At 40.2% G+C, this 27,580-nt stretch overlaps 1 protein-coding gene and 1 long non-coding RNA gene across 6 annotated transcripts in view; one reads left to right on the forward strand and one right to left on the reverse strand.

Annotated features, from left to right (window-relative positions):
* The window catches only part of FSHR (follicle stimulating hormone receptor), an 84,803-nt gene extending 76,562 nt beyond the window's left edge, over positions 1-8,241 (forward strand). For all 3 annotated transcript variants that reach the window (XM_080587201.1, XM_080587203.1, XM_080587202.1), the window contains one exon: positions 5,714-8,241. In XM_080587201.1, the coding sequence (XP_080443327.1) occupies positions 5,714-6,941 (1,228 nt within the window). In that variant the 3' untranslated portion in view covers positions 6,942-8,241. The remainder of the gene's footprint in view (positions 1-5,713) is intronic.
* Positions 8,242-17,696: 9,455 nt separating this feature from the next.
* The window catches only part of LOC308191999, an 81,755-nt gene continuing 71,871 nt past the window's right edge, over positions 17,697-27,580 (reverse strand). For all 3 annotated transcript variants that reach the window (XR_013948456.1, XR_013948457.1, XR_013948458.1), the window contains 3 exons: positions 26,766-26,920; positions 21,301-21,374; positions 17,697-20,059 (listed from right to left, as the gene is read on the reverse strand). This is a non-coding gene — a long non-coding RNA (uncharacterized lncRNA). The remainder of the gene's footprint in view (positions 20,060-21,300; positions 21,375-26,765; positions 26,921-27,580) is intronic.

A 27,580-nucleotide genomic window follows, 5' to 3' on the forward strand; every position in this document is an offset into this window, starting at 1 on the left:
TTTTTGAAGGTACTTGACTTCTGGGCTGCCTGAGCCAAATCAAGACCCAAATCCTAGAATCCACACTGGAAAGTCAGCAACAGGGCTCTTCAAAATCAGGTTAAGAGTTACTGTTGAAGGAAAGCAACAGGAGGAGATGGCACTGAGCTTTTAGTAAGCTCTCAGCGTCCCCTCACTCTGAATAACTTTTGTGCCACAATTACCCAGGGGAATTGAAACTCACAGCACTCACTTCCCCCATAGCATGGCTCCACTTTTGGGCACCTCTGCCCTAGCAAGTAAGAAACCAAGGAGGACACTGACAGCCCTTCCCACAGCCTGGGTGAATGTAATTTTGCAAAGAAATGCCAATGAACTGTGCAGAACTCAAAAACCAAGTGCAGATGGCCAGTGAGCTGAGCTGGAGCACGACACAGTAGTGGGGCTGCTTCTGGAGCATGTCTGGCCATGATTCCGCAGTCTGCTACAAAATGTGTTGTAATGCAACGGTGAGAAATAGAATACAAGTTGGAGATACTCCTCTTTGTGTTGGCTTTGCGAAAAATCTTGTATTGATATGAGCTCCTCTTCTACTGTTTGTCCTTAAGGGTGAAGGAGTTTTCAGGTCAGAAGACATCACATATAATTTGTGAAATCCAGAAACTTGTTCACAAGTTGCCCAAATTTAAAATTTCAGTAAAGGAGTGAAATTTAAAAAAAAAAAAAAAAAAATCAATATAGGGCAACTGGTACCCTACGTGGAACTTTCTAAGAAATAGTTTTGGTGATTTAAAAATAATAATAATTATTATTATTATTAATAATAATAAGTTGCTGCCACAAATGCAAATAAATATCAGAGCTACATAAATTTACTTAAGCTGACCTATCAAATCTCTGTTGTTCCCCATAGAGAAAAAAAAGGTCTTAAAATGTCTTCTTGACCTTAATGGTGCAAACATTTTCTAGTTCTATTCCTCACTGAATATGTTGTTTCTACACGAGGTCAGTTGAGCTCCAGAATACCTCCAATAAGTTATCTCAAAAAAATCTATCTTAAATGAATGAAAATTCCTTCAAACAGCAGAAGAAAATTACTTATGATCTATTTTTGTAGAGTTAGTAAAACTGAATTTTAGTGTGCATTAAAAAACTTTCTGTTTTTCTAAAGTAGCTATACTTAAAATATTGAAAATAATATTAATTTCTGATTTTACAAGCTAAAAACACTTTTGAAAGGATAACTATTCTTTAGCTACAAAGACTTTTTTTTCCATTTCAACTTATTCTAGTAATTTAATTCAAACAATATTCCACTTAATTTTAGCTGACAAGGCAGGAAGGCTTTTGTTTATTATAAAGTAAGTGTAGAAGAGGAGAGACACACTGAAATCTAGAAGGACAAGGGAGCAAGAAACAAGCTTTGCCTATCTCTGTCTATCATTATGAACTCCTGTGTTAAATACATTTAGATAAACTATTTTCTGTATACAGTACATTCAAGGTAGTTTAGTTTCACTGTTAAAATAACTGATTGCTGGTTTCCTATATTTTAGTATTAGTTAAGTTTTCAACCAACTAGACTAGCACAGGAATCGTTAGGAAAATAGCATTCATTGTCTTATAAAAGAAATGCATCACTGCTGGGTAAAAAATATAAAAATTCAGACTTGAGATCCATATATGCTCTGATATATGATTATTTGAATAAACATATACATATAAGCTGTATCTCCCTGATCAACAGAACCAAGTTGAATGCATTTATCTACATTTTTAATGGTTGACAGAATTATCTTTTAAAAATACTAGGCATAAATACAAAATGATTAGAACCAATGATTTAGATCATTTTTTCCTGTTAACTGCATTTAAATGCAATTAAAAATGTTCATTTCATTCATACAGTCATGTGTCGTGTACTGAAATTGGTGGGAGACCAATATCCTCTCTCTAGTTTAAAGAGATAATATGTGTGCATGTTAGTTCAGTGCTGTGAGTCGGAACACGAAAGGTATTCCCATGCACTTCAGCAGAGATTAGTCACATATGCAGCAGCTACACCCACTTGCACTTCAAAGCAGTTTTCTTGACAAGATGTGTGCGCGTTCAAGACTGCTCAGGATTTTGAAGAGTTATTAATAGTCTGCAATGTTTGCTCACACAACGTCTAGTATTTCTTTGGCAAGAGCTGCACTTGGTTTAGTGCAGCAGACATTTCTTATTCTGGTGGGAACAGTGATGTTACCTGACTTACTGTGCATCTTCACAGGAGCCACTCATTCCCCTATAACAGTTTAGATCTCAAAATAATTTCCTGGTAGTACAGGAAGTATAAAAAGGATGCCTCATTACACTATAAGTGCATTTCTAAGGATCACCACAGCATTTGATGCTCACATGGGAAATCTCAGAAGGAATTAAGTCAGGGGTGTGTGGCCCCTTCCTGGTTGCCTCATTTGTGTAAGGTTTCCTATCTTTGATACTTCTCCAGCACTCAAGAACCTTAGATAAAATAAGTCTCCATAGTAGATAGTGAGTGATCACCTCTCCTAAACACATTTGCACCAGCTCTGTTGTGCTAATGGAAATATTAAACCTGTTATAGAGGCAGTGCCTTCTAAATTTTGGAGGATATTGCATCAAGCAGAGACCTGCCAGACTGAGACACAAATTAAAATGTTGGCAGTTTTGTTTCGTTGTGTTTTTTTTGTTTGTTTGTTTGTTTGTTTTTCCCCATTCTAAGACGGATTGTATGATAAATATTGATCTGAAGATTTATTACACTGGAATGTTGTGATGGTGGCCTAACAGGAGCTAACCTGCTTTTTCGGACAAGGCCGATGTAGTGTGTTGAACTCTCACGCTCTCCTGTAACTGGAAAATAACATCATTCAAGCTTGGATAGGGTAGAAGTTGGATGTTAAAATCCTCAACTTGACATAGCCCATTGATTTCCTTGATATAAACATCACCTTCTGCTTAAAAGATCTGGATCGTTATGATGCTGTCCTTACACATGATCATTATTTTTTGGAGAAGCTATCACTTGAAAACCTATTTTTTAAAGAACACACCACACAGAGTTGTGTTTGGGCCTTGTTTCATGAGAACATGATACCTGTTGCTCCCTACTCACTTGATGTCACTTTTTGGTAAGGATGTTTGGTTCAAGATAGGGCCTAACACAGAACCGAGGTCTGGACTATTTATTCTGCTAATTACGTTTCTCAGCACACAAGATCCTGCTGTCACCAGATCCAGATGGAGTGCATGAAATAACTATTTGCACAAGGGTAGTTATATTTGTCAGAGTGCTTTGCCAATTTTGATGTTGCTTTTTAAGTTGTCCTTTCTCTGGTTTATTATTCAGAGTGTTTACTTGAGCAAAACTATGTTAAACAGCAGCAGAGTGTTAAAAATAGTCTGAATACATGACTATTATGATGCTTGCCTTCTCAAAGGAAAGCAAGACCCAATCTCTTGCCAAAAAATGTTTTAAATTATTGTTCTGAGAGCACAAGGGGCAAATATCTCAGGACAGTCAGTACTAGATGATGGCTTTTCTTTCCCTTGGGTGTTTGCAACTCCCTGTCACTCTGCTTACAGTGCAAGGAAGCAGCCAGGAGACTCCTCACTACCTATCCTCAGAACAAACATAGTGGCTAACTCTGTGGGAGTCTGATTTTGTTTGGGAGCTCTGGGTGCTAAATAATTCAGGAATGAATAAATAATAATAATCAGAAATATTTCATTGGCCTTACATAGCTGTCTTATCTGTTGGATAGATTTAGCTCCAGGTAGTGCCTCCATCATTTAGGAAAATGTTTATTTTTAACTCATAGCTGGGAAGCAATTGGATGAAACCTTTTTCTTCAGTTCATTTACAAAGAACTACTAATTGCAGTAGTTTTCAGTGCCCTCAAGTGCCTGTTACACTCAAAACTGAGGGACTTTCTCATCCATTATTGCTCCTTGGAAGCATATACTCCCTCTCAGCTAGAGAACTGTTGATATATTGATCAATATGCTTGGCCCCTCACTCATCCTTACACAGGCAGAACACAGGGGAGCAAAATGTAATGCCTTGTTATTGCAGTTGTGACCTCCATAGTGCATATTTGACCTCACAGAAAATCAGCTTTCTGCCTCAGTTGACAGGCAAGATAAAAAATATTGATAATAGCAGAGGATGCTCAAAACCTCATAGGAAATGTTCCTCGCCTTCTGGTGCTGGGCCTTCATTAGTTTTTTCTTTCTTCCTTTTCAGCTTGATTTTTGGAAGATGTAGTGAGTGCACGAAGTCAAAGGGTAAAATTGGGTTACAAAAAAAAAGAATCCTCGCTTTTAATCTGCTACAGGTTGTTTAACAATTTCAACCTAGCTTGCCTAGAAAGCTGGCCTCTCAAGTGTACTGCAGATCAGGGTGGAAGATAAGCTAGGATCCTGTCCTGGAACACGGACACCTAATTTGCTGTCTAAACAATAGATGAAAATAGGCAGAAACAGTTGGTTTTGCAACACACTGTCAATGGTTTTATTTGCTGACTCAAATTAAGTCTGGATCCATCTTTATGCAAAGTAATGGATGCAAGTTTCTGGGGCAACAAACCTCAAAGGAGGTCTAGGAGAAACTTATTCAAGGCTGACCCTTTGTTTCTTGCTAACACACCGTGATATTTGTTAGCCTGATGGAGCTGAGCTTCTCAGCCAAAACACTTGTTTCTTCATTTGGTCTATGCATGAAGAAGACGGACTTGAGGTTAATCCTCTAGGAAACAAAGCTAAATATAAACTGTTTTTAAAATAATAATAAAAAAAATTACCTTCAAAGGAAATTTTTCCTTGAAACTCTTTTCCTTTATTGACTTTTTTCTACTAAAAATTCCCAACACGATTTAAAAAGGCCTTCTGAAAGAAACAAAAGCAACTATTGTTTCTACAGAAATGTTGATTTAGTTTGGCTTGGCTTGGCTTGGTTTGGTTTTACTTGTTCACTTCACTTTCCTTTAAAAACATTTTTTAAGCAAAACGTTCTACCATGTCTAGTGTTTGTATCTGTGATGGCATCTGGCTTTCAGAGACTATCTGGAAACCCTGCATGATCTCACTTATGTTATTTATTTACTTTAATAGCCAGTGACCAATATGATATGATATACTTAAAATGAATTGCACAGACTGGAACTGTTCTGTGCCCTGAAGGAGTTTTGGTATTGAATATGACACACTGACTGACAACATCGTTAGGAAAAAGGAAATTTAAGAGTAATACTAATGAACAGTGGAGTAATTCTGATTATACAGACTCCTTATCTGCACAACTGAATTGTCTCATTCTTCAAAGTCCAGTCATATGTAGGAATTCGTCATTATGTGTTTCCCCCATGCAGAATCACTTATCATTGTCAGGTTACATGAGAAATTCAGTTGAAATAGTGGAAGCTTCTTACTGAATGTTTCTGTCCAGCTGGATAACATCATCATGATTGTTAGTAAGTCAAACATCAGGCTTTCCTTTCCCATATGTTTTATGTTTTAAATCCATCTACATTTTCATGTAATATTTTATAAATAGGCATTACTCTGCCTATTAATTTCAAGCTCCAGGGAAATCGATAAAATCAGCTAACCCAAAAACTGATTTGTTAATGTAAACTTCATGATTCAATGTTTGTTGTATGCCTCGTGTTGTGCGTCTTAGTTTCCAACTCTTCTCTTTTTACAATTTCAGCACTGAATTACATCCAATATGTAGCATATCTCAGGCTAAGCAAGACCTTGATGAGCAACCTGGCAATAAGATACATAGACGATCTGCAGCTGAAGATTATATTTCCAACTATGGCATTGGTTTTGACCCTGCAGAGAATGAATTTGACTATGGTTTATGCAATGAAGTCGTTAATGTGGCTTGCTCACCTAAACCTGATGCTTTCAATCCATGTGAAGATATTATGGGTTACAATATTCTGAGAGTCCTGATATGGTTTATCAGCATTTTAGCTATCACTGGGAACATTGTTGTCCTCATTATTTTAATAAGCAGTCAATACAAGCTCACTGTACCTCGTTTTCTAATGTGCAATCTCGCATTTGCAGACCTCTGCATAGGTATCTATCTGTTGTTTATTGCATCTGTAGATATACAGACTAAAAGCCAGTATTACAACTATGCCATAGACTGGCAAACAGGGGCTGGATGCAATGCTGCAGGATTTTTTACAGTGTTTGCAAGTGAACTCTCAGTCTACACATTGACTGTGATAACTCTGGAAAGGTGGCATACTATCACCTACGCCATGCAACTGCACCGCAAGGTTCGATTTCGGCATGCTGTGATTATAATGATTTTTGGCTGGATGTTTGCTTTCACGGTGGCACTTCTTCCCATATTTGGTGTCAGCAGCTACATGAAGGTCAGCATTTGTTTGCCCATGGACATCGAGACACCGTTTTCTCAGGCTTATGTTATATTTCTTTTAGTGTTGAATGTACTCGCCTTTGTGATCATATGCGCCTGCTACATCTGCATCTACTTTACTGTAAGAAACCCCAACGTCATCGCTTCAAACAGTGACACCAAGATTGCCAAGCGCATGGCTATATTGATCTTCACAGACTTCCTCTGCATGGCGCCAATATCGTTTTTTGCTATATCAGCCTCACTCAAGGTTCCTCTCATCACAGTGTCCAAATCCAAGATCCTCCTGGTTTTGTTTTACCCCATCAATTCCTGTGCCAACCCTTTCCTCTATGCTATTTTCACAAAGACTTTCCGCAGGGATTTCTTCATTCTGTTGAGCAAGTTTGGTTGCTGTGAAATGCAAGCCCAGATTTACAGAACAGACACTTCCTCATCTGCTCATAATTTCCACACAAGAAACGGTCATTATCCTCCCGCATCAAAAAACAGTGATGGGACTATTTATTCACTGGTTCCTCTAAATCACTTGAACTGAAATGCCTGCATGAGTTTGTGTCTGAGGCAGTGTGATAATCACTTTCAACTGTGAATTTGAATAATGACTACAACATAGCATGGAAACTTATTTTTGATGGGAAAACATTTTTATTTTCTCTTTGCTTTTTTGTTCAATGAACAGTCTTCAGAGATGACACATGATCTTCATTAGTTCTTGAAGGACAAAGAACAAAACTGCAGTATATGTCAGAGTGTCCTTGTAGAATTGTCTCCAGAAATAAATGAGCTTATAAACGGGTATCTCATACTATACAGGCAGAGATTGCTTTCATTCTAGGAAGATGTTACCTGCTTACTGACAATTAAATAATGGTTATATGTAGTCAAAAGAAAAAAATATGTAGAATTTTTTTTTTTTGTCTGTGAAACATGTTATAACAATGACCGATAATTATCTCTTTTCATTAATCATATCTCCTAAGGTTACAGGAGAAAGAAGCCCAGTCTTTAAGGTTTTAAGCCCTCCTTCAGTACAAACTTACCAGGAATGAAAATATCTTCTGTTGCTTCCATTTGTGTTTACTATAGCAGATGCACAGATGCAGCTCCAGCTAGGTTAATGTTAGCTGTCCCAGACTGTGTGTGCATACTTTAATCTGCACAAAAGTATCACGTTGGGTAGGATTGTGTTGATCTAGACTGGTAGCTCAAAGAAACAGATTTCATGTGAATTAATAACAAGGATTTTAGTTCGATTTGGGTTTTGTTTCCAAGACAAGAAAGAGCAGGAACAAAAGCAGAAGAAATCCTTCATAACAAGGAGGATGCTTCCTCAAATTGGTTTCACAAAGTTGGGTTGAAATAGCTTTTCTGGGGTTGGACCCCTTGGTTACTTGGACCCCTTGGATATGTGGGTTGTTCTAACATGATTCCTCAGGCTATGTCAGGGTCATTGTATCCGGATGCATCCTTTTGGCTTTTGAATATTTTTAGCTTTTATTTTTTTTTATTTTTTATTTTTTATTTTTTAATTTTTTAGCTTTTTTATTATTTTAGCTTTTATGATATTAGAAGTACTCCTTCTCCTTCCCTTATAAATAATGTTTCATGTGCAGCCTATAAGATGATGCTCCTGACTGAAAGATGTGAAAGGCATAAGCTACATATGTTGACATAAGGGGGGGAGGGGGGAACCTTATTCAAGATTTCCTGATTTTACGGATGTTTTGAATACAGATGTTTTGAATACAGATGTTTTGAATAACATCTGAATGTGTGTGCAATCTTTTTGCAAGGCTTAAAAATTAAATGGTACAGGTTAATCATTCCAAAATGCATTGAGTATTTAGTTGGGTTGTGTTTTCTCCTGGTGATTATGCGTCTATGTGAAGATATGGAGACATAAAAAAGCAAAGAAACAATCAAAAAAAGAACCACAAGAGCAGGAGTCTGAACTTCATTTACACCTCACAGACAATTCACGTTTTTGCCCCATGAAATTAAAAATCTTTGGAGTCTTCACGGGTTAATATGATGAGTTTTGAATATTTCCTGTTTACAACTCCTAACATTTCAGCAGCTGTTTTTGATGTTTCCATCCATAATTTCTCCTGTCATCAGCTTTACATGTCAGCACCTGAACCTGATGTGAATAACTACAGGAGACGATTGAGTCCTAGCTGGGAAAGGAGGTATTAGCATAAAATTAGCATAAAACAGGGGAAAACAAAGACAGGGGGATGGGGGAGAGAGGGATGGAATTTTCATTACTCAACATGGGTAGCACTTCCTCCAAGATCCAGGACAAAGAAGAATGGAAGAGCTAAACCGCAAAGACAGTCCATCTCTGGGAAGCCCTTCTGAGTACTCAGAGGAATCGTTTCTTCACAAACACTTTATGTCATATACAGTGTAGTTGTATGCAGTGATTAAAACCCATCCTAATGGAAGTGTTTTAAGGGAATTGGTGGAGTCCCCATTCCGGGAGGTATTTAAGAGATGTGTGGGCATAGCAGTAGGGGACATGGTTTAGTGATGTGACTTGGTAGATCTGGACTTGATGATCCTGAAGGTCTTTTCCAATTTAAACGATTCTATGACTTGATGATGTTCCAAAATGATAGTCTAGTTGCATTCAGAAAAAGCTCCTGAATCTATTCTTGGGTCAAAAATAAGGGGTGTTCTTTGGCAAATGCTAGACAATTTTTGTTGACAAAAGGACAAATTTATGCAGTGTGTCACGTTTACCTGGCCCTGACCATTTTCAAAGGCAACAGAATGAGACCTCAAAAACCTTGAAAGGCAGGCATTCTGGATTTCCCTGTGACTGTTTCACACAACTTTTAAGCAAGCTCTTCTTTCCACAGGGCACAGTCCTTGGTGCTTGTGCACTTCACTCAACAAATAGCTTATTGTGATCAGTATTACTGCCCTCAGGATCAAGCACAACTCACCCTGACTGAGCATAGCAGAATAAGGAGCTTTTTGTGTTGGGTCATGTTGTGTTGGGTCAAGAGGCAAAACCTAGAAGGCAGTCATATGAATCAAATGTGGCTATATTGTGCACACAAACTTGGTACAGCTCATCTAGTTAACTGTTCCCTGGACATTAGCAGAATCAGGACCCAGTTAAACATACTGTACAAATAAACACCTCTGAAAAGAGACCTTGCAGGATTGCATCTTGTGCCCAGAGTCAGACCAGGACTCAAGGGATGAAGCCATCAGGCCAATGCTCTTCTTCCAGAGGGAACAAAGGATGATACTTGAAGAGCAAACAGAGCCTGAATAACTGAACACCTTGCCTTGGTAAGACAGGACAAAAATGCTTGAGGCACCTGTCATCCTGCCCATACATACTGCACAGGACCTCCTGTAGCAGCTCAGCTCATGGCAGCAGCTCCAAAACTGGCAGGCAGACCACGTGGTTGCCAAGATCAAACCTCCTTCTTGTAATCTTGTGCTGTTAGCTTCTCAGCAGGCAGCTAAGCCCCAGTCAGCGGCTTGCTTATTTCCTCCCAGTGAGATGGGGGAGAGAACTGAAAGACGTAAAAATGCAAGAAGTCAGGGGTAGAGATAAAGACAGTTTAAGAAAGAAGAAAGGGAAGGGAAGGGAAGGGAAGGGAAGGGAAGGGAAGGGAAGGGAAGGGAAGGGAAGGGAAGGGAAGGGAAGGGAAGGGAAGGGAAGGGAAGGGAAGGGAAGGGAAGGGAAGGGAAGGGAAGGGAAGGGAAGGGAAGGGAAGGGAAGGGAAGGGAAGGGAAGGGAAGGGAAGGGAAGGGAAGGGAAGGGAAGGAAGGGAAGGGAAGGGAAGGGAAGGGAAGGGAAGGGAAGGGAAGGGAAGGGAAGGGAAGGGAAGGGAAGGGAAGGGAAGGGAAGGGAAGGGAAGGGAAGGGAAGGGAAGGGAAGGGAAGGGAAGGGAAGGGAAGGGAAGGGAAGGGAAGGGAAGGGAAGGGAAGGGAAGGGAAGGGAAGGGAAGGGAAGGGAAGGGAAGGGAAGGGAAGGGAAGGGAAGGGAAGGGAAGGGAAGGGAAGGGAAGGGAAGGGAAGGGAAGGGAAGGGAAGGGAAGGGAAGGGAAGGGAAGGGAAGGGAAGGGAAGGGAAGGGAAGGGAAGGGAAGGGAAGGGAAGGGAAGGGAAGGGAAGGGAAGGGAAGGGAAGGGAAGGGAAGGGAAGGGAAGGGAAGGGAAGGGAAGGGAAGGGAAGGGAAGGGAAGGGAAGGGAAGGGAAGGGAAGGGAAGGGAAGGGAAGGGAAGGGAAGGGAAGGGAAGGGAAGGGAAGGGAAGGGAAGGGAAGGGAAGGGAAGGGAAGGGAAGGGAAGGGAAGGGAAGGGAAGGGAAGGGAAGGGAAGGGAAGGGAAGGGAAGGGAAGGGAAGGGAAGGGAAGGGAAGGGAAGGGAAGGGAAGGGAAGGGAAGGGAAGGGAAGGGAAGGGAAGGGAAGGGAAGGGAAGGGAAGGGAAGGGAAGGGAAGGGAAGGGAAGGGAAGGGAAGGGAAGGGAAGGGAAGGGAAGGGAAGGGAAGGGAAGGGAAGGGAAGGGAAGGGAAGGGAAGGGAAGGGAAGGGAAGGGAAGGGAAGGGAAGGGAAGGGAAGGGAAGGGAAGGGAAGGGAAGGGAAGGGAAGGGAAGGGAAGGGAAGGGAAGGAAAGGAAAGGAAAGGAAAGGAAAGGAAAGGAAAGGAAAGGAAAGGAAAGGAAAGGAAAGGAAAGGAAAGGAAAGGAAAGAAAAGAAAAGAAAAGAAAAGAAAAGAAAAGAAAAGAAAAGAAAAGAAAAGAAAAGAAAAGAAAAGAAAAGAAAAGAAAAGAAAAGAAAAGAAAAGAAAAGAAAAGAAAGAAAAAAAAAAAGAAAAGAAAAAAAAGAAAAAAAAAGAAAAAAAAGAAAAGAAAAAAAAGAAAAGAAAAAGAAAAGAAAAGAAAGAAAAAAGAAAAGAAGTAAGGGGCATTGTTGGGCCTGTACTATTTCTTTTGTGGGACATTGGTCCTTTTATAGCTGTTTTCAAGGTAGTGTTTTTTACACTGAAGAAAGAAAAATAAGAAAAACTGCAAGATACATTTTATTCATGCTTGTAAAGTCAAAAAAGCCAGCTCATGTTTGGTGTGGATTTTCCCAGCACTGAACAATGTGTTTTATTTGTGTAATCTTTAAACTATTTTACATTTTCCTTTCTGAAATCTAATAAAACCAAACAAAATGCCTTGAGAGCAAGTGTACAGGCAGAGATATGCTGATGAAGTAAGCAGTTAATGTTACTGCTTATCTGGAGTTCCATTTATGCAGCGCAGCCTCCACAATCGGGTCATCGTGACCTATGAATGAAACTCACTTGATGAAAGCCTCCACAATAAAAAAAAAAATTAAAAAAAAATGAAAAATAAAAAGTAGTCTCCCAGAGAGCTAAGAAAATACAGAAAAATGTGTGTTTGAAACTTCTAAAACAGATAACTTTGCAGCACTCATACGTCATTGTTTTAACCCGTCTCTTCCATTAATTCACATTTCTATGAAGTAAGATACAAATCATTGATGGAGTTTTGGTCCTTTTTAATATATTTAAATGACTCTTCTTAGATGAGACACTATTCTGTCCCTCTTTTTGACAGGCAGTGTGTCTGATCTGAAGACTCATCAAAACAGAGATTCCAAGCCCTGGCGGTCATGAGATGAGCCATGAGTAACAAGGAAACTGAGTCTTTGCTAAGCTCTGTCTCACAGGAAAAGACTTGGGGTTTTTCTAACCTGAAGCCTGTTGCCAGCCTGCTCCAGAGACCATCTGGCAGCTGACAATACTGTAATGCCTTCTGGTTTTACTCCCTACTGTTTGACAAGTGCTGCACAGGCAAGGGCAGGTTTCAAGACGGTGCAGAACTCATGGGTATGTCACAGCTTGAGTTACTGTGCAGTGTAAGGAGACCAAAGGCCCACCATGGCAGGCCGAGGCCTGGTGCTCTCCCCCACTCCCATGAACCACCAGTGACACTGCAGACTCACGCTAACAGAGATAAAGAGAACAAAGGAATGCCAGTGTTGAACAAACTCAAGGACAATGACATGTTAGAGACAGCCCAGAGCATGAGCTGAGCACCAGGAGCTCGTCATGAGCACCAGACTAACATTTAACTAGTTTGAAAGGACTAAGCACAAGGCCTAGGATTCAAGCAGGCACAGTTTGAGCTTGGTGAGAACATTGCAGGGAAAAACAGCACCAGAGGTTTGTTTCTTCTCTCACTGGATGTGGGTGAGAGCAGTAATTCATGAATATGTGTTGTTTGGAGAAAGGCCTTAAAGAATCAATTGATTGCAACGACTTGTCTAGCTGTGAACTTTTCAACTTTTTTTTTTCTGCTGTTGTTTTTTTCTTCCCATTTTTACTTGTTTTACATTTCCTGTGAGTGATTGCTTGATTACTCCCGGAATCTGAAAGACATCCCGGACACTCCTCTTCTGGTTCCTCACACCCTTACGCGGCCCTTGTATTTCAGTTTCCACCAAGCCCCAGAAAATGCCTGGTTAAAAAGGTATGGCTTCCTTTCCTCTTACAGTGCCATCATCAGAGTGACATAAGAGATTGTGCTGGAAGTGAATTTGCTGCCTTTGGGGACACCATAAACTTTTTCTTGGTCTGCCTGATGGAGACATCACTCCTTCAGGCATGTATTTTGAGTGGAACCAATACCTGACCTCCCCAAGAAACACATAGCTAATGTTGTGATGGGAAGTGAGAAATGGGGCCACTGGCGTGATGGACTAAAGGTCACATCATGAACATTGCCACCACAGGTAAAGTTAATGGGAGCAGCTGGTCAAAAGCATCAATAAAAGCAAAAACCTAACTCAGTAGAGAAAATGAACCATGAGCCATTTTCTTTACAGCATTGCTCTGGAGGTTGCACAGATACACTAAGCAGGGTTTGCTCATTAGAAGGCAGGTCTACATTTGAGCTTGTTAGGAATGCAAGATGAGGCTTTGCATCCCATTTAGCAAGCCTTCAGATCATCTGACTGCATTTCTTTCCTACAGATTCCCTCCTAATCATTCCACTGAGGACACAGCAGATAATCTTACGTTTAATTTATGCAGCTTTGTTGTTAAGAAGAGTTAATAATGCAAAATGATTTATCCTTAAGGAATAATTTAACCATCGCACCCCCTCCCTGAAAGAAAGAACAGAAAAGGAAGGTGTATCCAGTTCAAATGGTCAGGTAACCACATACAAACCTCCTCACATGTTTGCATTCTTAATATTGGCATGTGTAATTTCCACTGTGAATTGCAAACATGAATTGCACGTAAACACTTTTCTTCAGAGGGAGTTTTCAGTCTAAGTACTTAACTGCAGACATATTTGAAAATCTGGGCCTTGTTGCTTTAAAATATTCATGCATAGGAGCAGGATTTTACAGCTGTCATCTGGATAATTAAGCTCTTCATTAACGGTTGTTCTCAAACCAGTAGGTGACCTTTAATTTGGGATGAAAGTACTCAGGAATGGATTTCAAGCATTAAAAAACTGCAGAGTACTCCCTCTCACCCTGTCCATTGAAAATCTTTTGTAAAGCATTGGTTTTCCAAGAGAAATAATGCTGGGTGAGACAAAAATATATTTCCAGGTCTAACATAGCAAATGAGTGCTTCACTTAACTTTATTGTGACTGAAATATAGTAATTTTTTTTTTCTGTCTCATGCAGTCTTTGCCATGTGTCACCTGGATCTTTTTTACCCCAACCCAGGCGCCAGCAGCAAGATGTATCCACATCAAAAAAGAACCAGAAAAGTTAGTAAGACCACCGTGAGAGCAGTGGGAACATACTGTATATATGAACAGGTAGAAGATTGCAGGGAAGTATGGAGCAATATAGACTTTTCTGTTGAGTCATCATAACATCTATTGCTAAAATTCTTCATTAAAGGGGCCGTTTTGGCTGAATACCTTGATAGGTGAGCACTGCTGGCTGAGTAACGAGAATGACAAATGGGACAGATGGACAGCATCCAGGAAAACAAGATGCAACAAAGCACTTAAGAGGAGTTTCAACCATACATCAGAAGAAGAATGATTTTCTTAATCTTAAGGCCGCATCCAGACACCAGATAATATTGGGACAAAATCTTCTGTGTTCTGTGCCCTTCAGCCAGCAAGGAGAAGATACAGTCAGAGAGAGTCCTGAGGAGGCTTTCAAAGGCTTTTTCCCCTTTAACGTTGGCAAACTCTGAAGAAATGCTATTGAGGAGTGAGGGAGGTAGAGACAGGGAGAATTAAATTTCTCTCACTTAAAATAAGACTATACAAATAATTCTTATGAGGCAGTGAAAGGAATTGCACAGAGGAGGCTAATAAAAAAAAAATGTTTAATTTTTCTAAGCTGGGTGTCCTGCAAGCAATGGTCTGCACCAAGACTAATACTCATCCCTGTTCAGAGTACCAGCACAAGGACCATTTCCACAACAAATGACCTTTAAAGCAGGGCTGACATGATGTGTAAGTTTTGTGCTGGCCCTCTGCACTGCAGCGAATTGCACGTCAAGCAGGTAATGGTTGCCTTTCACCTATGAAAAATTGCCCACATCCACCCCACCCCCAGATACTTCTAATGCACATTTCTTTACATGTCTTTTTGACTAGCAGGCTCTGCACCATGAAATAACAGCAGAGTAACTTGCTACTTTGAAAAATGCATGGGAAAACACAGCCCTAAAAAATGGGCAGCTTCTAGCTATTACCCAGGGTCTGGATGGTCTTTTTTGATTTGAAAGGCCCAGCAAGGAGGCAGCCAGGCTATAGGCGCACCTGAGTTCCTATCTGTTCCAGTTGCATGGAAAATGAAAGAGGGAAGAAAGCCAAGGAAAAGGGAAGGTGTCACAGGTCTCAGCCTCTGCAAGCAGTATCCTCTCCTCTGCAGACAGAGCCCATGGAAGCTGCTGTTCTCTCAACAGCCAAGCAGATGGGATGTTTGTTGCTTCTGAAAAAGGATGTGTTTGTATCCTTATCTATAAACGACCCAAGTGAGTTCCTCTGCTGAATTACAGCTGTATTTCCCCGTGCACGCACAGACGCAAAAATAAGTTGTTTCATCACCCCCTGTACCACTGCTGAACATTGCCTCTTCATCTCCAGGCTTTATCTTCATCTTTTCCTTCACTTTTAATGAAAATGACCCATTTCTAACCAAGTCCCTCCTACCACCAAAAAGTTTGTCTGGAACGAGCGCCCTTGTCATGTGCAGAAACAGGCATTGTGTGGTGCCATCCCTTTTTGTTCCCAGAGTGCTAATGTCCAAATCAGCAGTCAGTCACAGCTGTGCCTGTGAACTTACTCAGGCCTCTCCTTCGCTCCTCAGAGGTCATCAGAGCTGCAGGTCCTGGCAAACTTACACATGTATATGCAATGCATGCTTTCCCCGGGCAGCACGTTAGACACTGCAAAACAAGATCAAGCCCTCAGTGCTTTTGCAAAATTGTTTTTGATCATATACTGTGTGAGAGTATCTTGCAGAAAAAAAGCATGGGAAATAATTGAGCATATATTGTCCCACCTACCGCGCAGGCATATAAGCAAAATAGGTGGCAGGGGCTGCTTGGAAGAGAGCAGACAGTGTGCTGGAGAGTCCCTGCCCTCCCCCCATCTCACAGAGCCTCCTTCATCCTACTGCAAAATTTCCCAGGAGGTTTGATGCAAATATGTATGATAAGCAAGGGATCAAGACCTGAGCTGGGGAAATAAACATGTTTAGCAGCTTGTGCTTTGCTACTGCATTCTTCATGCTACTTATTAAGAACCAGGACACAGAAATAAGATGGTGCTTGAACAGCATTAACTACTCGTGGTGAGTGATCCAGAGGAATGAGTTGAGCTGGTTGAGTGCTTTCCTGTTTATGCCATTTCCCACTCTTTTACTTCTCTTTGAACCAATACTTTCACAGCTCCCTCTTGTCTCAGCACTTGTTCCTGCCTGTAATGGACACGAGTTTTATAGAGTTACAACTAATGTCTGAAACAGAAAAATATTGCAATCAAGAAAACTCCCTTTAAAAACTAACAATATATTTTTCCTTTGATTTTTTGTGTCTTTTTTTCCTTCACAACATTCTTTGTAATCCTGAAAGGCAGTGTGAAATGGATGCTGACAGTTCTCATTTACTTGAGAGGACTTTTCATCACAGGAAATGTTACAGCGTTCTCTTCTTTCCCTCTACACATATATTTGTCTCCTCTCTTCCCCTGCATACACAAAACACTCTCTCATTTTCTCTCACGTTCCATTTTCTATTCTGTGCCTACAAGCAGAGACAGAGAGCATGGCTCTTGGACAGGAATAACCTTTACTTCTCAAGCACATGAACAACTTGTGCAGAGGTTTGGCGGGCTCAACACAGGAAGCGTAAGCTTGCTCAGTGTTTCCTAGGGTAAGCAAGAAGCCGATGGGTTAGATGATTTGTCTGAGAAAATTAGAAGACATAGAAGCAGGAGCCTTGAACTGAAAGTATTCATGTCCTGACTTGGGATCAACTTTTGCAACCAAAGAACATTCCCTTCAGAAAAGCTGGGTTTAGATAGATTGAGATTGTCTGCTGTGAAGGAGAAAGGTAGTGAGTGATGCTAGCAATTATGAGAACTGATCGTCACATTATTTACATGACACTGGCTGGCATTTACCAGTTAATAAGAGCAATAGCATAGTAGAGAAGCTGTGCTGTGTTTAAAGCCCTGCCAGGAAAAAAATAAAAAATAAAAATAATAAAGCACTGCAGCACTACTAGCAAGCCTCCAGCCACAAAGTCAGGCTGGGGAGGTACATACCCACTTAAGTCCCACATTTCTCAGGGAACCTGGGTGGTGGGCTGTCCTTGCTGGCCACCTGGACCTGCCTGCATGGCTTGGTGGGGCAGGAAGATGGGGTGAGCTTGTGCAGGCACCTGCCCCCGTTCAGCAGCACTGTTTTGTGACCATCTGCTATTTTTGTATTTGTAAGCCTTGATCACAGTTTCCTGCCCATTCCCTTAATGAGATTAACTCACAGTTGCATAAAAAATCCAATCTCAATCCATCCATATTAATAAGTCAGAAGCTTCCTTTTCCTCTTCAAGTCGCAAGCAGCTGTCCTGGATTCCTACAGCATCCAGTGCTTAGAATATGAATGTGGTGGCATTAGTTACTCCTGTTGCTCAGTAGCAGTTCCTGTCATATCTTGCAGCATTATTTATAACCTGATTACTATGCTTTCTAGACTCAGCCCATGCATCTTCCGGGAATGGACTTCAGGCTGTCTTCTCAGAGTGGCTCCAAAGGCAGCAATGAGCATCGCTTTCTTTCTCACACCTGCAGCCTGACAAGACTTTTTTCTGGACAGCTCAGTTAACCCTTTCCTTTGCTGTGACTGAGGCTGAAGGAATTGTTATCGTTCTTCCTCCAGACTTGTTCTCTTAGGGCAATTAGACCAAAATGACTACACCCATAGCTTTTGCAGGTTTATCTGGTAGAAGGATGTGAGGTTTTAGTGTAACGTAATGAAAATGTGTGCATAGTACTAGAAAACAGGACTTATTTGATGCTTTCAGTGTAGAAAATGATAGCTTTTGCATTACAGCATACACCCTACATGTTCATTCAAGCTTCTCTTGACCTCTGAGTCATTTGGGGCAAACGGCATAAAGTTTTCTACAGAGGCATTAGGCCCTGACACTTTAAAGATAGTTGTGAAGTAAAACCCAGTGAGTTTTGCAGCTGCTCAGGTCAAAGATCCTTTTTGACCTCTGACGTCTTTTTCTTTCTTGGAAAGAAAGGTTCCATGGATGGCCAGGAAAATATATTTTTAATAACTAGTTCAATTAGAAAAATACAGTGAATTCAAAAAAAAATTAATTTCATGCATCAGGAAAATGTACTCATTGTGCCATAGAATTTCCAACCTTGCAAAGTTGGTAGGTATGACATTAAAAAAAAAAAAAAATCCCTTTCTATAGCATCCCACCTCCCTCCCAGGCTGGTGTGCAGGATGTTGCTCTGCTCCTCTGGGAGCACGGTGCCTGTGGACACGACTTCACACGTGTGCACTGACTAGAATTGCTCGCTTAGAGCTGTGCTTCCCTAACATCTTTGATCAGGTTCAGGCCGTCACATCTCAGAGGAATTTATTGTGAGGTGCTTTCATGGCAATCACTTTATAATAGCAAAATAATAAAAATACTAATAAATTCTGGGCTTGTTTTTTAGCAATAAAATAAGCTTTAATGTTGGAGGCTCAGAGAAGGACATGAAAACCAGGCCTGTGCAGCAGGAGCTGACTGAAGTATCTGAATGCTTAAAAACTTTTGAAGGGTCTAGAAATCAGATGCTTTACCAAAGGGAATTCAGCAAACCTTGTGACCAGGAAAACTGGAGGTGGTGGAAAGGAGTTCCCTTCTTCATCCACGGGCAATGTCTGAAACACCCCAAAGCAAGCACAGTCTGCAAGGGAAAACAGCTCTCCCCTGCTGCAGCAGAGCCAAGGAATCGATTTCTCCTGGATCAGCCCCCACACAGCGGGCAAAGCAGCCTTTGGCATGGCTCTGTCTTTGGCTTCTCCCCCAACCCAAGGTCAGTGCTGTGGTCAGTCCTCCTCCCTGGAGCTGCTGTGCCTGAAAAATGAATGACTCCAAGAGTGGCATGGCAGAGCACTCCCACACACAGCTGCAGAGTGTTATTTAACTGCATAGATGTTATTGAAGTACAGATGGTAATGCCTGTTTTCCTCCAGGATTATAAAAGGCAGCATTACATCATGCCTATACTGAGAAACACTCCTTCCTTAAGGACAACAGCAGAAAGCTTATCTCAGAAAAGCATGATAAAAATGCAAGGGTGCTGGCAGGTGGGGGCAGACAAGGCTGGATCCTTCCACTCCTACACCTCGTGACCTTGCCTGTATTGCTCATCTGCTCCCTGTCCAAGGGATGTAACTCACTGGGGAGAGGCTGGGGCATGCAAGGGAAGGTTCGTGGGGCCTCCACTTCTGCTGTCCATGTTGCAAGCATAAGTTGTATGATAGAAAGTACCAAAAGAAGTACTAAAAGGAATTTGGTATGATGGGGATGTTGTAACTCACCTATGTAAAAATGTTAAGGTACCAAATGTCTCCTGGGGGCCTGGGAAGAGCCTAGGACCACCCCAGAACATATTCAACTTCAACATGGGAGGGTCAGAGGGGACCTAAGGGGGTGCCTACATAGCTGGCCCTGACCTGTGGCCAGCCCTGCTAGCCCCTTGGAGAGAGGCCTGGATCTCAGCCCAGACAGGTGGTACTTAACTTGTTCCATCCACAAGCGCATTTCCTTCTCTTTGCGTGTCAACAGCATCTGCAAGGTGCACAGAAAAAAAGAGCTGTAATCAGGCTGAGTCAGCTCACCATGACCAGGGTCGTAGTTTCTCCTGCGGTACGTAAAAGATCCCTGGATTTCATTTCTGCTGTCTGTGCTCTTGATGATGACAGGAGTTAGGATATATTTAATACCAGGTGAAAAGTTTGAGACGGTGCTGCACACATGGGTGAACCCTTGTAGGAGTCTGACAGAAAAGATTTGCTTGCAGCAAAAAGGCAGGCATTTGTCTTGATATATTTTCTGTCACCTACTGCTGCAAATATGTCATTTTGTTGCTCTTTCTTCTCCTTCTCAAATAAGCATTTCACCTAGAAAAAAAATCAGAAAAATAAATTTGTTTATTTCCATCTCTATAATAGATGCACTTTCACTTCAGGATTTTTTGCTCTGTGCATGGGTAAAGGTATACTTTCAGTAGTTTTTCATGTATTTGTCCATTTATGGGTTGACAGATTAATTACATCAATAAAAATACAATTTGCTCTGCTGTATTGGGGAACAAGTCCTGTGTAAGCGCAACTTCTCTGAGGTTCTCAGTGTCTCCTATAAAATGTTCCACAGCTTAACGTCCTCCTCAGGATGAAGAGCATCCTCAGAGTTACCTTGGGAAGACAAGGAAATACGTATTTAAATACATATATGAATACAGGTAGTTTAAAAGTGGTGGTGCTCACTGAAGGTTTACTCTTGATTTGTTTAATGATATCAGATACTGTGTGGTGATTATATGGAGAAATTGGTAATAAATCTTCTTTAATAAGGAAATAAGATTATATTTTGAAAAACTAATAATCAACGGCATAACATTCCTAAACTACTAGCTATAGCACTGTTACCTAATATAATATCAAGAATTTAGGTGTTATATGTTGGCCTAGCCCATTCACTTTTGTTTATAAATGATAATCGTATTAAGAGATGATTTATTTGAGAGAGAGAGAGAGAGAGAGAGATGTCTGAAAATTAAAACAGCAGCAGCAAAATCTCCACAAAATAAAACCTTCAAACATGTTCCTGGAGCTATTATTGAAAAGGTTGTCGTATTTGTGTGAAATCACAGGGAGTGAGTGTATGCAAGCATTCTGCTCAGCATGAATGCCAAACACCCACCACAGTGCTAGATTAAATTTAATAATAATATGTTCCAAAAGGGAGATACACTGCAAAGCATATTGCATAAGCCTTTATTGTGTTTTGACACCCAGAAGGGAAAGGTACCAATGTAATGCTTTTTTCCACCAAACATACCAGATCCACAACAATTAACAAGAAGGCTGCAAGAAAAAAATACAACCAGTTTGCCAACAATAGCAAAATATGATCACAGAAGTCAGTCTCTGAGGAAGAACAGGCTCCATATGGACTTGTTGCTCCCAAAAGGGCTGGCGATACCATTTCCAGAAAGAACAGACTGTAAGCAGGGGCTTTATCCTGGAAAACACTCATTTCTTCTTAGAAGCAATGTTATTGAGCATGCATGATTGTTGAGGAACAAGCTTGTTTTTTGTTTAATAATGTAACGCAAAATGAAATTACTGTAGTGTCCTACCTTTCCCCCAGTAGATCAGAGACTCATTCCAATGGGTGTGCTTGAATTTCATGAAATAATGAGCAAGGGAATGCCTGCAACATAAAGTGTAATATTTTCATACGCTCTTAGTGTATGCGCTTTTTTTTCTTTACTATTTCCTTCCTCTCTCATTGATTTTCTAAGAGCAATGAAGATTTAAAAATAAAGGGCATCCTACCTCACATACTTCATCATTAAAGTTTTCACAATACAGATGATTTATCAGCTGAACATATGGTGAATCACACTAGCAACATGGTCAGAGTATGGGGTTAATCTAAACCCCACAAAGGAAAAAACTACACAACTCATTGTTTAAATCATTGTGTAAATCCAGATGAAGCAATCCAGTTGTCCATTGGGTATGGGTGTTATGCTTTTCAGGTTGCTAGATGTTTATATTCTCCTCAAGGGTAGCTCAAGGCTCCCCAGCTGTTTTTCTGCCTCAAGGATGAGGACAAAATAACTAACACTGGACCATTGCAGTGACAGCCATCCAGATCCTGCCAGCACTGTCCTCCCTGAATAAACCAAGCCCGACTGATTTGGAAAAATCTCTTCTTTATCATCACCTTGGTTGGAGGTATAGAGGATTTTTTTTTTTTAATTGTCACACATCGCGTTATTCCTTTTTTTCTAGAATGTGAAGTGACGGACTGTCTTTATTGGAACAGGTGTTCTATGGCCTCACATCTTGTATTAATTAATTGTCCCTCTCCAATTAATTACATCTCCATTCCTACAGGCAAGTTGAGGAATTGTGGTTTACAGACCTGAGCAGTGTTTTACATTTAGCTCATTGGGAATCAAATAACCATGAGGAAATACAGAATCTGATACATAACAAATATCTAGCTGAGACTGGCGCCGAGATTATTTCTCCTAACTCCTGCATGTAAGCCCAGACAAATGAAGGTCCAGAATACTTGCCATGTGACTTTTATTAATGATCTTGAAATAAACCAATGAGATTCTGACACCAGAGGTTTGTGTTGCTCTGGAGGCAGCTAAATTACTCCATTTGCAAATTGTGTTGAAGATTTGCAGGGTCTAATAGATCTCAAAGAAAACCCTGCTGGAGCCAGTCAGAAAACAGCAGCCAGGTGAGTTTCACATGACTTTTGAGTTTGATGGAAAATATTTCTCACTGCTGGGTAGAAAGGAGTTACTGAATTTAATTATTGCAAGCCAAATCATAACAATAAGTAATAATAATAAAATAAAATGAAGATATATTTGCCTTTGCTTCACAACAGAGAGAAAAACCAACAAACAAACATAATTTGGAACTATTGTCAAAATGTGCTAAAAGAGCTCATTAATGCTGTTAACTGAGCCTAACTCAGTGTAAAGAGGAATGCTTTAAACATATGAATATATTCAACACAACTGCATATGAGAGCCAGTTGTCTATGCTGAGTGCCCTATAAGGACAGATACTCGCCTGAGCCAGGATTGTGTGAGCAGCAAATCCTTCTTTCCAGAGCATACCCACCCTGTGGTCTCAAGAAGAGATGTTCTACCATATTAGAGAGACAAAAGCAGATATTGGTGATGCATTAGTGCACCAAGGGCTGTTATTCTAGGATTCAAAGCTGAACTCCAGTGGTGTAGTGTAACCATAGGAGGCTTGTGCTGAATACAGAGGTTATGTGAGGACTTTTCTTTTAAAAGTTATCACGTTCCTAATTCATTTTTCTAATTCTCAATACTTTATTGGATAGTTTGGGAAATAATGGATTTTTTTTTCTTCTCAGTTTCACGATTGGTCTGAGAACCTGTAAGAAACTGGTTTCAGGTAAGATCAGAATATTGGGGATTTTACCTGGAATATGGCAAAGGAAAAGTTATAATCTGGATGCTCATTTTCTTCCTTCTTATCCATAATACGAATCCTGAAGGGCTGGGCTTTTTCCACTTTCCTCTGAAGCACAACAGCTTGTCCACAGGAGACATGATAGTGTGCTCTCGATGCTATCACAATCCAGGTGTCCAGCTAGTGTGTTTCCCTGTCTGGTTCAGAGACAAACTTGTCACCTGGCTAGGAACTGAAACGCATTTTTTCTCCGGATTAGTTTGCAATGATCATTGTTTCCTGGCTGTCTGCTTTTAGTTTCTTTGCTGTCCATATTTTCCTGTTGCTGGTATGGCCCACTTCCTGAATATCTGGGAGTTTTTCGCAAATTAAATCTCACTTTTTCAAGAGTTGTGATGCTGGAAACGTCCTCAGCTGTCCCGTGGCACAGTGTATTTGGGGGTTTGGTCTTACACTACATTTCTTCAGTTAGTTTTGTAGTTGATGAAGAAAGGAATGATACATGCAACAGATGTTCAGTGGTTCTTTTAAATAAAATGCCTAAAATATGGTTGTCTGTGAATGTGGGGGGTGGGTCATGACAACACAGCTGGTTCCTTCCACCTTCCCACATGGCAGCATTTATTTACTACATGTTATTTGGGGCTAAGCAAGTGATAAATGTAAGAGATGAAGGAGATGTTGTGACAATGACCCACAATCTTGACCTTGCCTCTATGCCTGTGATGAGCTGAGTTGAAACCCAAGATCCAAACAGTACCGAACTCTGGCCAAAACCAGAGTCTGACAACAGATTTGTAAAGAAGTGTGTTTTTTAAATTTTAGTTACACCATTTCTTTGTCATTCACCACTGCATGATACATTCCTTCTGAAAATTTGAAGACAAAGCCAATGAGGAGTGCTGACTCTGACTAACACTGTGGACCTATGATGCTTGTGCAAAAGGGGCCTGCTTTTCTTCACATTTCTCCCAAAATCTGCCAATGGTGGTTAATGTCAAAGGGTCACCAAGGGCTGTGTGCTCATGCATTATTCAAGACATGGACTTTTTTATGAGAAATTTTACATGGAGAAAGCAGGCACTGATGAAATGTACTATGTAAATAACATGTGGAGAAGTTATCAGTATGTACACAGTGATAATATTAGGCAATAAAATTCCTGCCAAAATCGATTGATATGCCTTAATAATGCCTTGCCACTTTCCTAAGGGAGGAAGAACAAAATGGAACTGAGACTTCCCTGTGTTGGAGGTAATATTTCGTAAGTTCCTATTTCTTTTCAGTCACTTTCTAGGAAAGGTTTTTGCACTGATAGTGTAATCTTCTCCTAAATAACCCTCCTAGTGTGCTTCTCTTTATGAACTGACATTAGCTGTTATTAAAATACATATTTATTTACATGGAATTGAAAGCACACTTATTACATTTGGCTTCTACAAGTATATGGTAATAGTAAATGTATCGGGTCACTGCACTTTTTGTATCATGTTATCTCCTTTTAGATTCTTCTTGCAAGTATAGGAATAGATTAGAGCAAAATATATTTTAATACATAGCAAAATACAAAGTACTTCAAAATAAAATCATTCGTTTCCATCTGTTTTTTTTTTTTTTTAATGTGTTTTGCCTAAGGGTTTGATTTCATAAAAGCTAGACAGGAGTTCTGCAATTTGTGCCATCCAGAGGCTTTTATTGTGGGGATGGAGATTGTAAAGGTGGTTTGAGATTTTCAAGCTGAGCACTTGTGTTCATAAGAAAGAACAATTTGCTGATAAGTTAGATCTGTAAAGGATCATTAAAATTCTGGAGTCTGGAGGAGGGAAAATAAAAAAAAAAAAAAAGTAATTACAAAATAATAATATGAATCTGCCAGAGTAAACAGCTGCTTTGTGAGAAAAGCCCAGTCCTTCACTATACAGATAGCCTCAACCACCCTTTTATCTCTAGCAGAATTCCACTAGTTAGCCAGCTGAGCTTACTCACCTCCTCAGCCTGAAGCTACTGCTAATTTAAACCACTGAAACTTTCCTGGCTTCTAATATTTTAAGACCAGAGAGACAATTTCAATAGTGATATGCGCATGGCACCAGCCAAACAGTTCGTATTTGCTAAAGTGTTAAAATAGTACTGAAATGCAATCTCGTGTGCAATAAACATACTCTTTTTGGATAACAATTTCCCATTCACAGTTGCATTCTGTAATTTAGCAGATTAATTGGCATACAAACCACCTAGTAAGGGCCCACCGTGATATTTGCAGACGGCTAATCTTTTCATCAAGATGGCAAATTTCAATTGTTTTGCAGAAATCAAAATATGTGATGTTGACATCATTAAACTGAGCAAACTAGTGTTTCACAAACCCAAAGCAACAATTCTGTTATTATTTTTAATTCATTACTTATTGATCCTCTTTTATTTTTACATGATTTTTCCTCCAGAGAGCTGCAAAATTAATTGGTCTATAATTTGCTGAGTCATTCAATTCACCTTTTTAAATTGTGTCACAATATTAGCTGTGGCATTCCTCAGCCCTCATGCTCTGAGACTTGCTAGAAATCAGTGCAAGCAGGTCATAAAGATCCTCAGGCAATCCTTTCCATGCTCCTGGATATAGGCACTAGATTTCTGAGATTTTAAAAATGCTTAATTTCAATAGCTGTTGTTTAATATCCTCCCTAATTAAGAATAGAACAGAAAGTGTATGTTACCATGCTGAGACACAAAACCATCATTCTGCTTCTCTGTGACCACAGAACAAACCATTTTTTTATATATAAACAATACCTTTATTAGAATAACAGAAAGCATTGATCATAGAGATAGCAAGTCTAATAAAAGACTTTATCATTCCCTGCAAAGTTTGCCTTACCTAAATCTTTACACCATCACAACTCCAAACAGTACCATTATGAGTAAAAAATATATATATAATTTAAAAAATCAGTGTCAGGACTAATTTTATCATCCTTGTCTATGACTTTCCATGCACCAAGGCTAAGGTCTCATCTGTTCCTCATACATTTGAGGAATCCCTTAAAAACAAAGGTATTTAGACTGTTCAGCACTTTCTTTAGCCTCTTTTATCTATTTTCTTAATTTTCTGTTGGATTTAAGAGCCTCACATTCCCATTTCCTATATGTGAATGTGTATGAATGTGTAAACATATCTGTTTTCTCATATAATTGCTGTTCTCACTTCTAATCTGCAGCAGGCTGTAACCTGTTTTTCCCTGATTGCTGAATTTCAGGGGCTTGAAATTTAATAAATCTTTCTTCAAGAGTTTTCTATTATCAATTGTAGTCTGATGTGTCAATTTTTCTCATTATCAGTTTGTCTTTTGAGAATTATCCATTTTTAGAGAAGAGAGAAAGCGAGTGAGAGAAATTGCTGGATATATCTGACTTCCAGTTAGGATCAGCAAATGCAGCTGGGTTTGATCTCTCATGTTTCATCAATGCTGTTTGCTTTCTTGTGCAGCCTTATGCAACAAAATAAGATCTGATATGGGTATTTCTTAATAATATTTAATAGCGATTTTTCTTTCATTCTTAGAAAGCTACATAACATTTTTAGAAACTCTAATGAAAGCAGTTTTAGCAACTGCTTATTCCCTCTGCTTACCTCACTCAACTTATAAAGGGATGCTCTTGGTGACCTGCAAAGGTCTTTCTCCCTCACTCTTTCTCCTCCATTCAACCACTGCATCTTAGCCCTTCCGTATGGAGGCCTGTGACCATCAACATGCAGGAGCTCTTCATCTTGAGAAATAGATGACTCTAGGGATACAAACAACATCTTGAATGCAGAGAGCTTCTCCCAGGCTACCACAAGAACCCAAAACCTGCTGCCCAATTTAATTTTCCTGCAGAGGCTATGGCCAGTGATTTGGGCACTCCAGCTATCTTGGTCTTGCTACCAGCTCTCAATAATACTAATAATATCCAGTTTCTTTTCATGAAGGGGAATGTGTAATTACTCTTGTTTATGACCCAAGGTTCTTGTGTTGGTAAAAAGGTTCTTAAAGGACTGCCTTTCTTTAAACCCCCCAGTGCTTTGGTTCATTGCATCACTGTAACCTTGAGTTTAGGTAATACGACTTGAGCAAATGTGCTGTGTTAGCGTCCCTTAATTCATTTTCATTTTTATGCTGGTTTAAAATCCTTGGGGACACTTTAAGCAGGTAACTCCCCACAAGTTGGACAGCTGCCTTAGACCCAAGGCAATTCACGTGCCTTCCAGTCCTCCCCTGTCATGCCCTGCGGTGTGCTGTCACCTGCAGCTCTGCAATGCCGATTTACTGCAGGTATAAAACACTCCCTCTCACTTAGAAGTACTGGTGTCGAGAATCATGTCCAAAGCCTTTTTTAGATGTACTTCCTCCTTTATCTAAATCCTATAATTTTTAAGCCCAGGCGTCCCCTCCTCCTTCCAACTAC

The sequence above is a fragment of the Anser brachyrhynchus genome (assembly GCF_964034855.1).
Source record: "Anser brachyrhynchus genome assembly, chromosome: 3".
Taxonomy (NCBI): Eukaryota; Metazoa; Chordata; class Aves; order Anseriformes; family Anatidae; genus Anser; species Anser brachyrhynchus.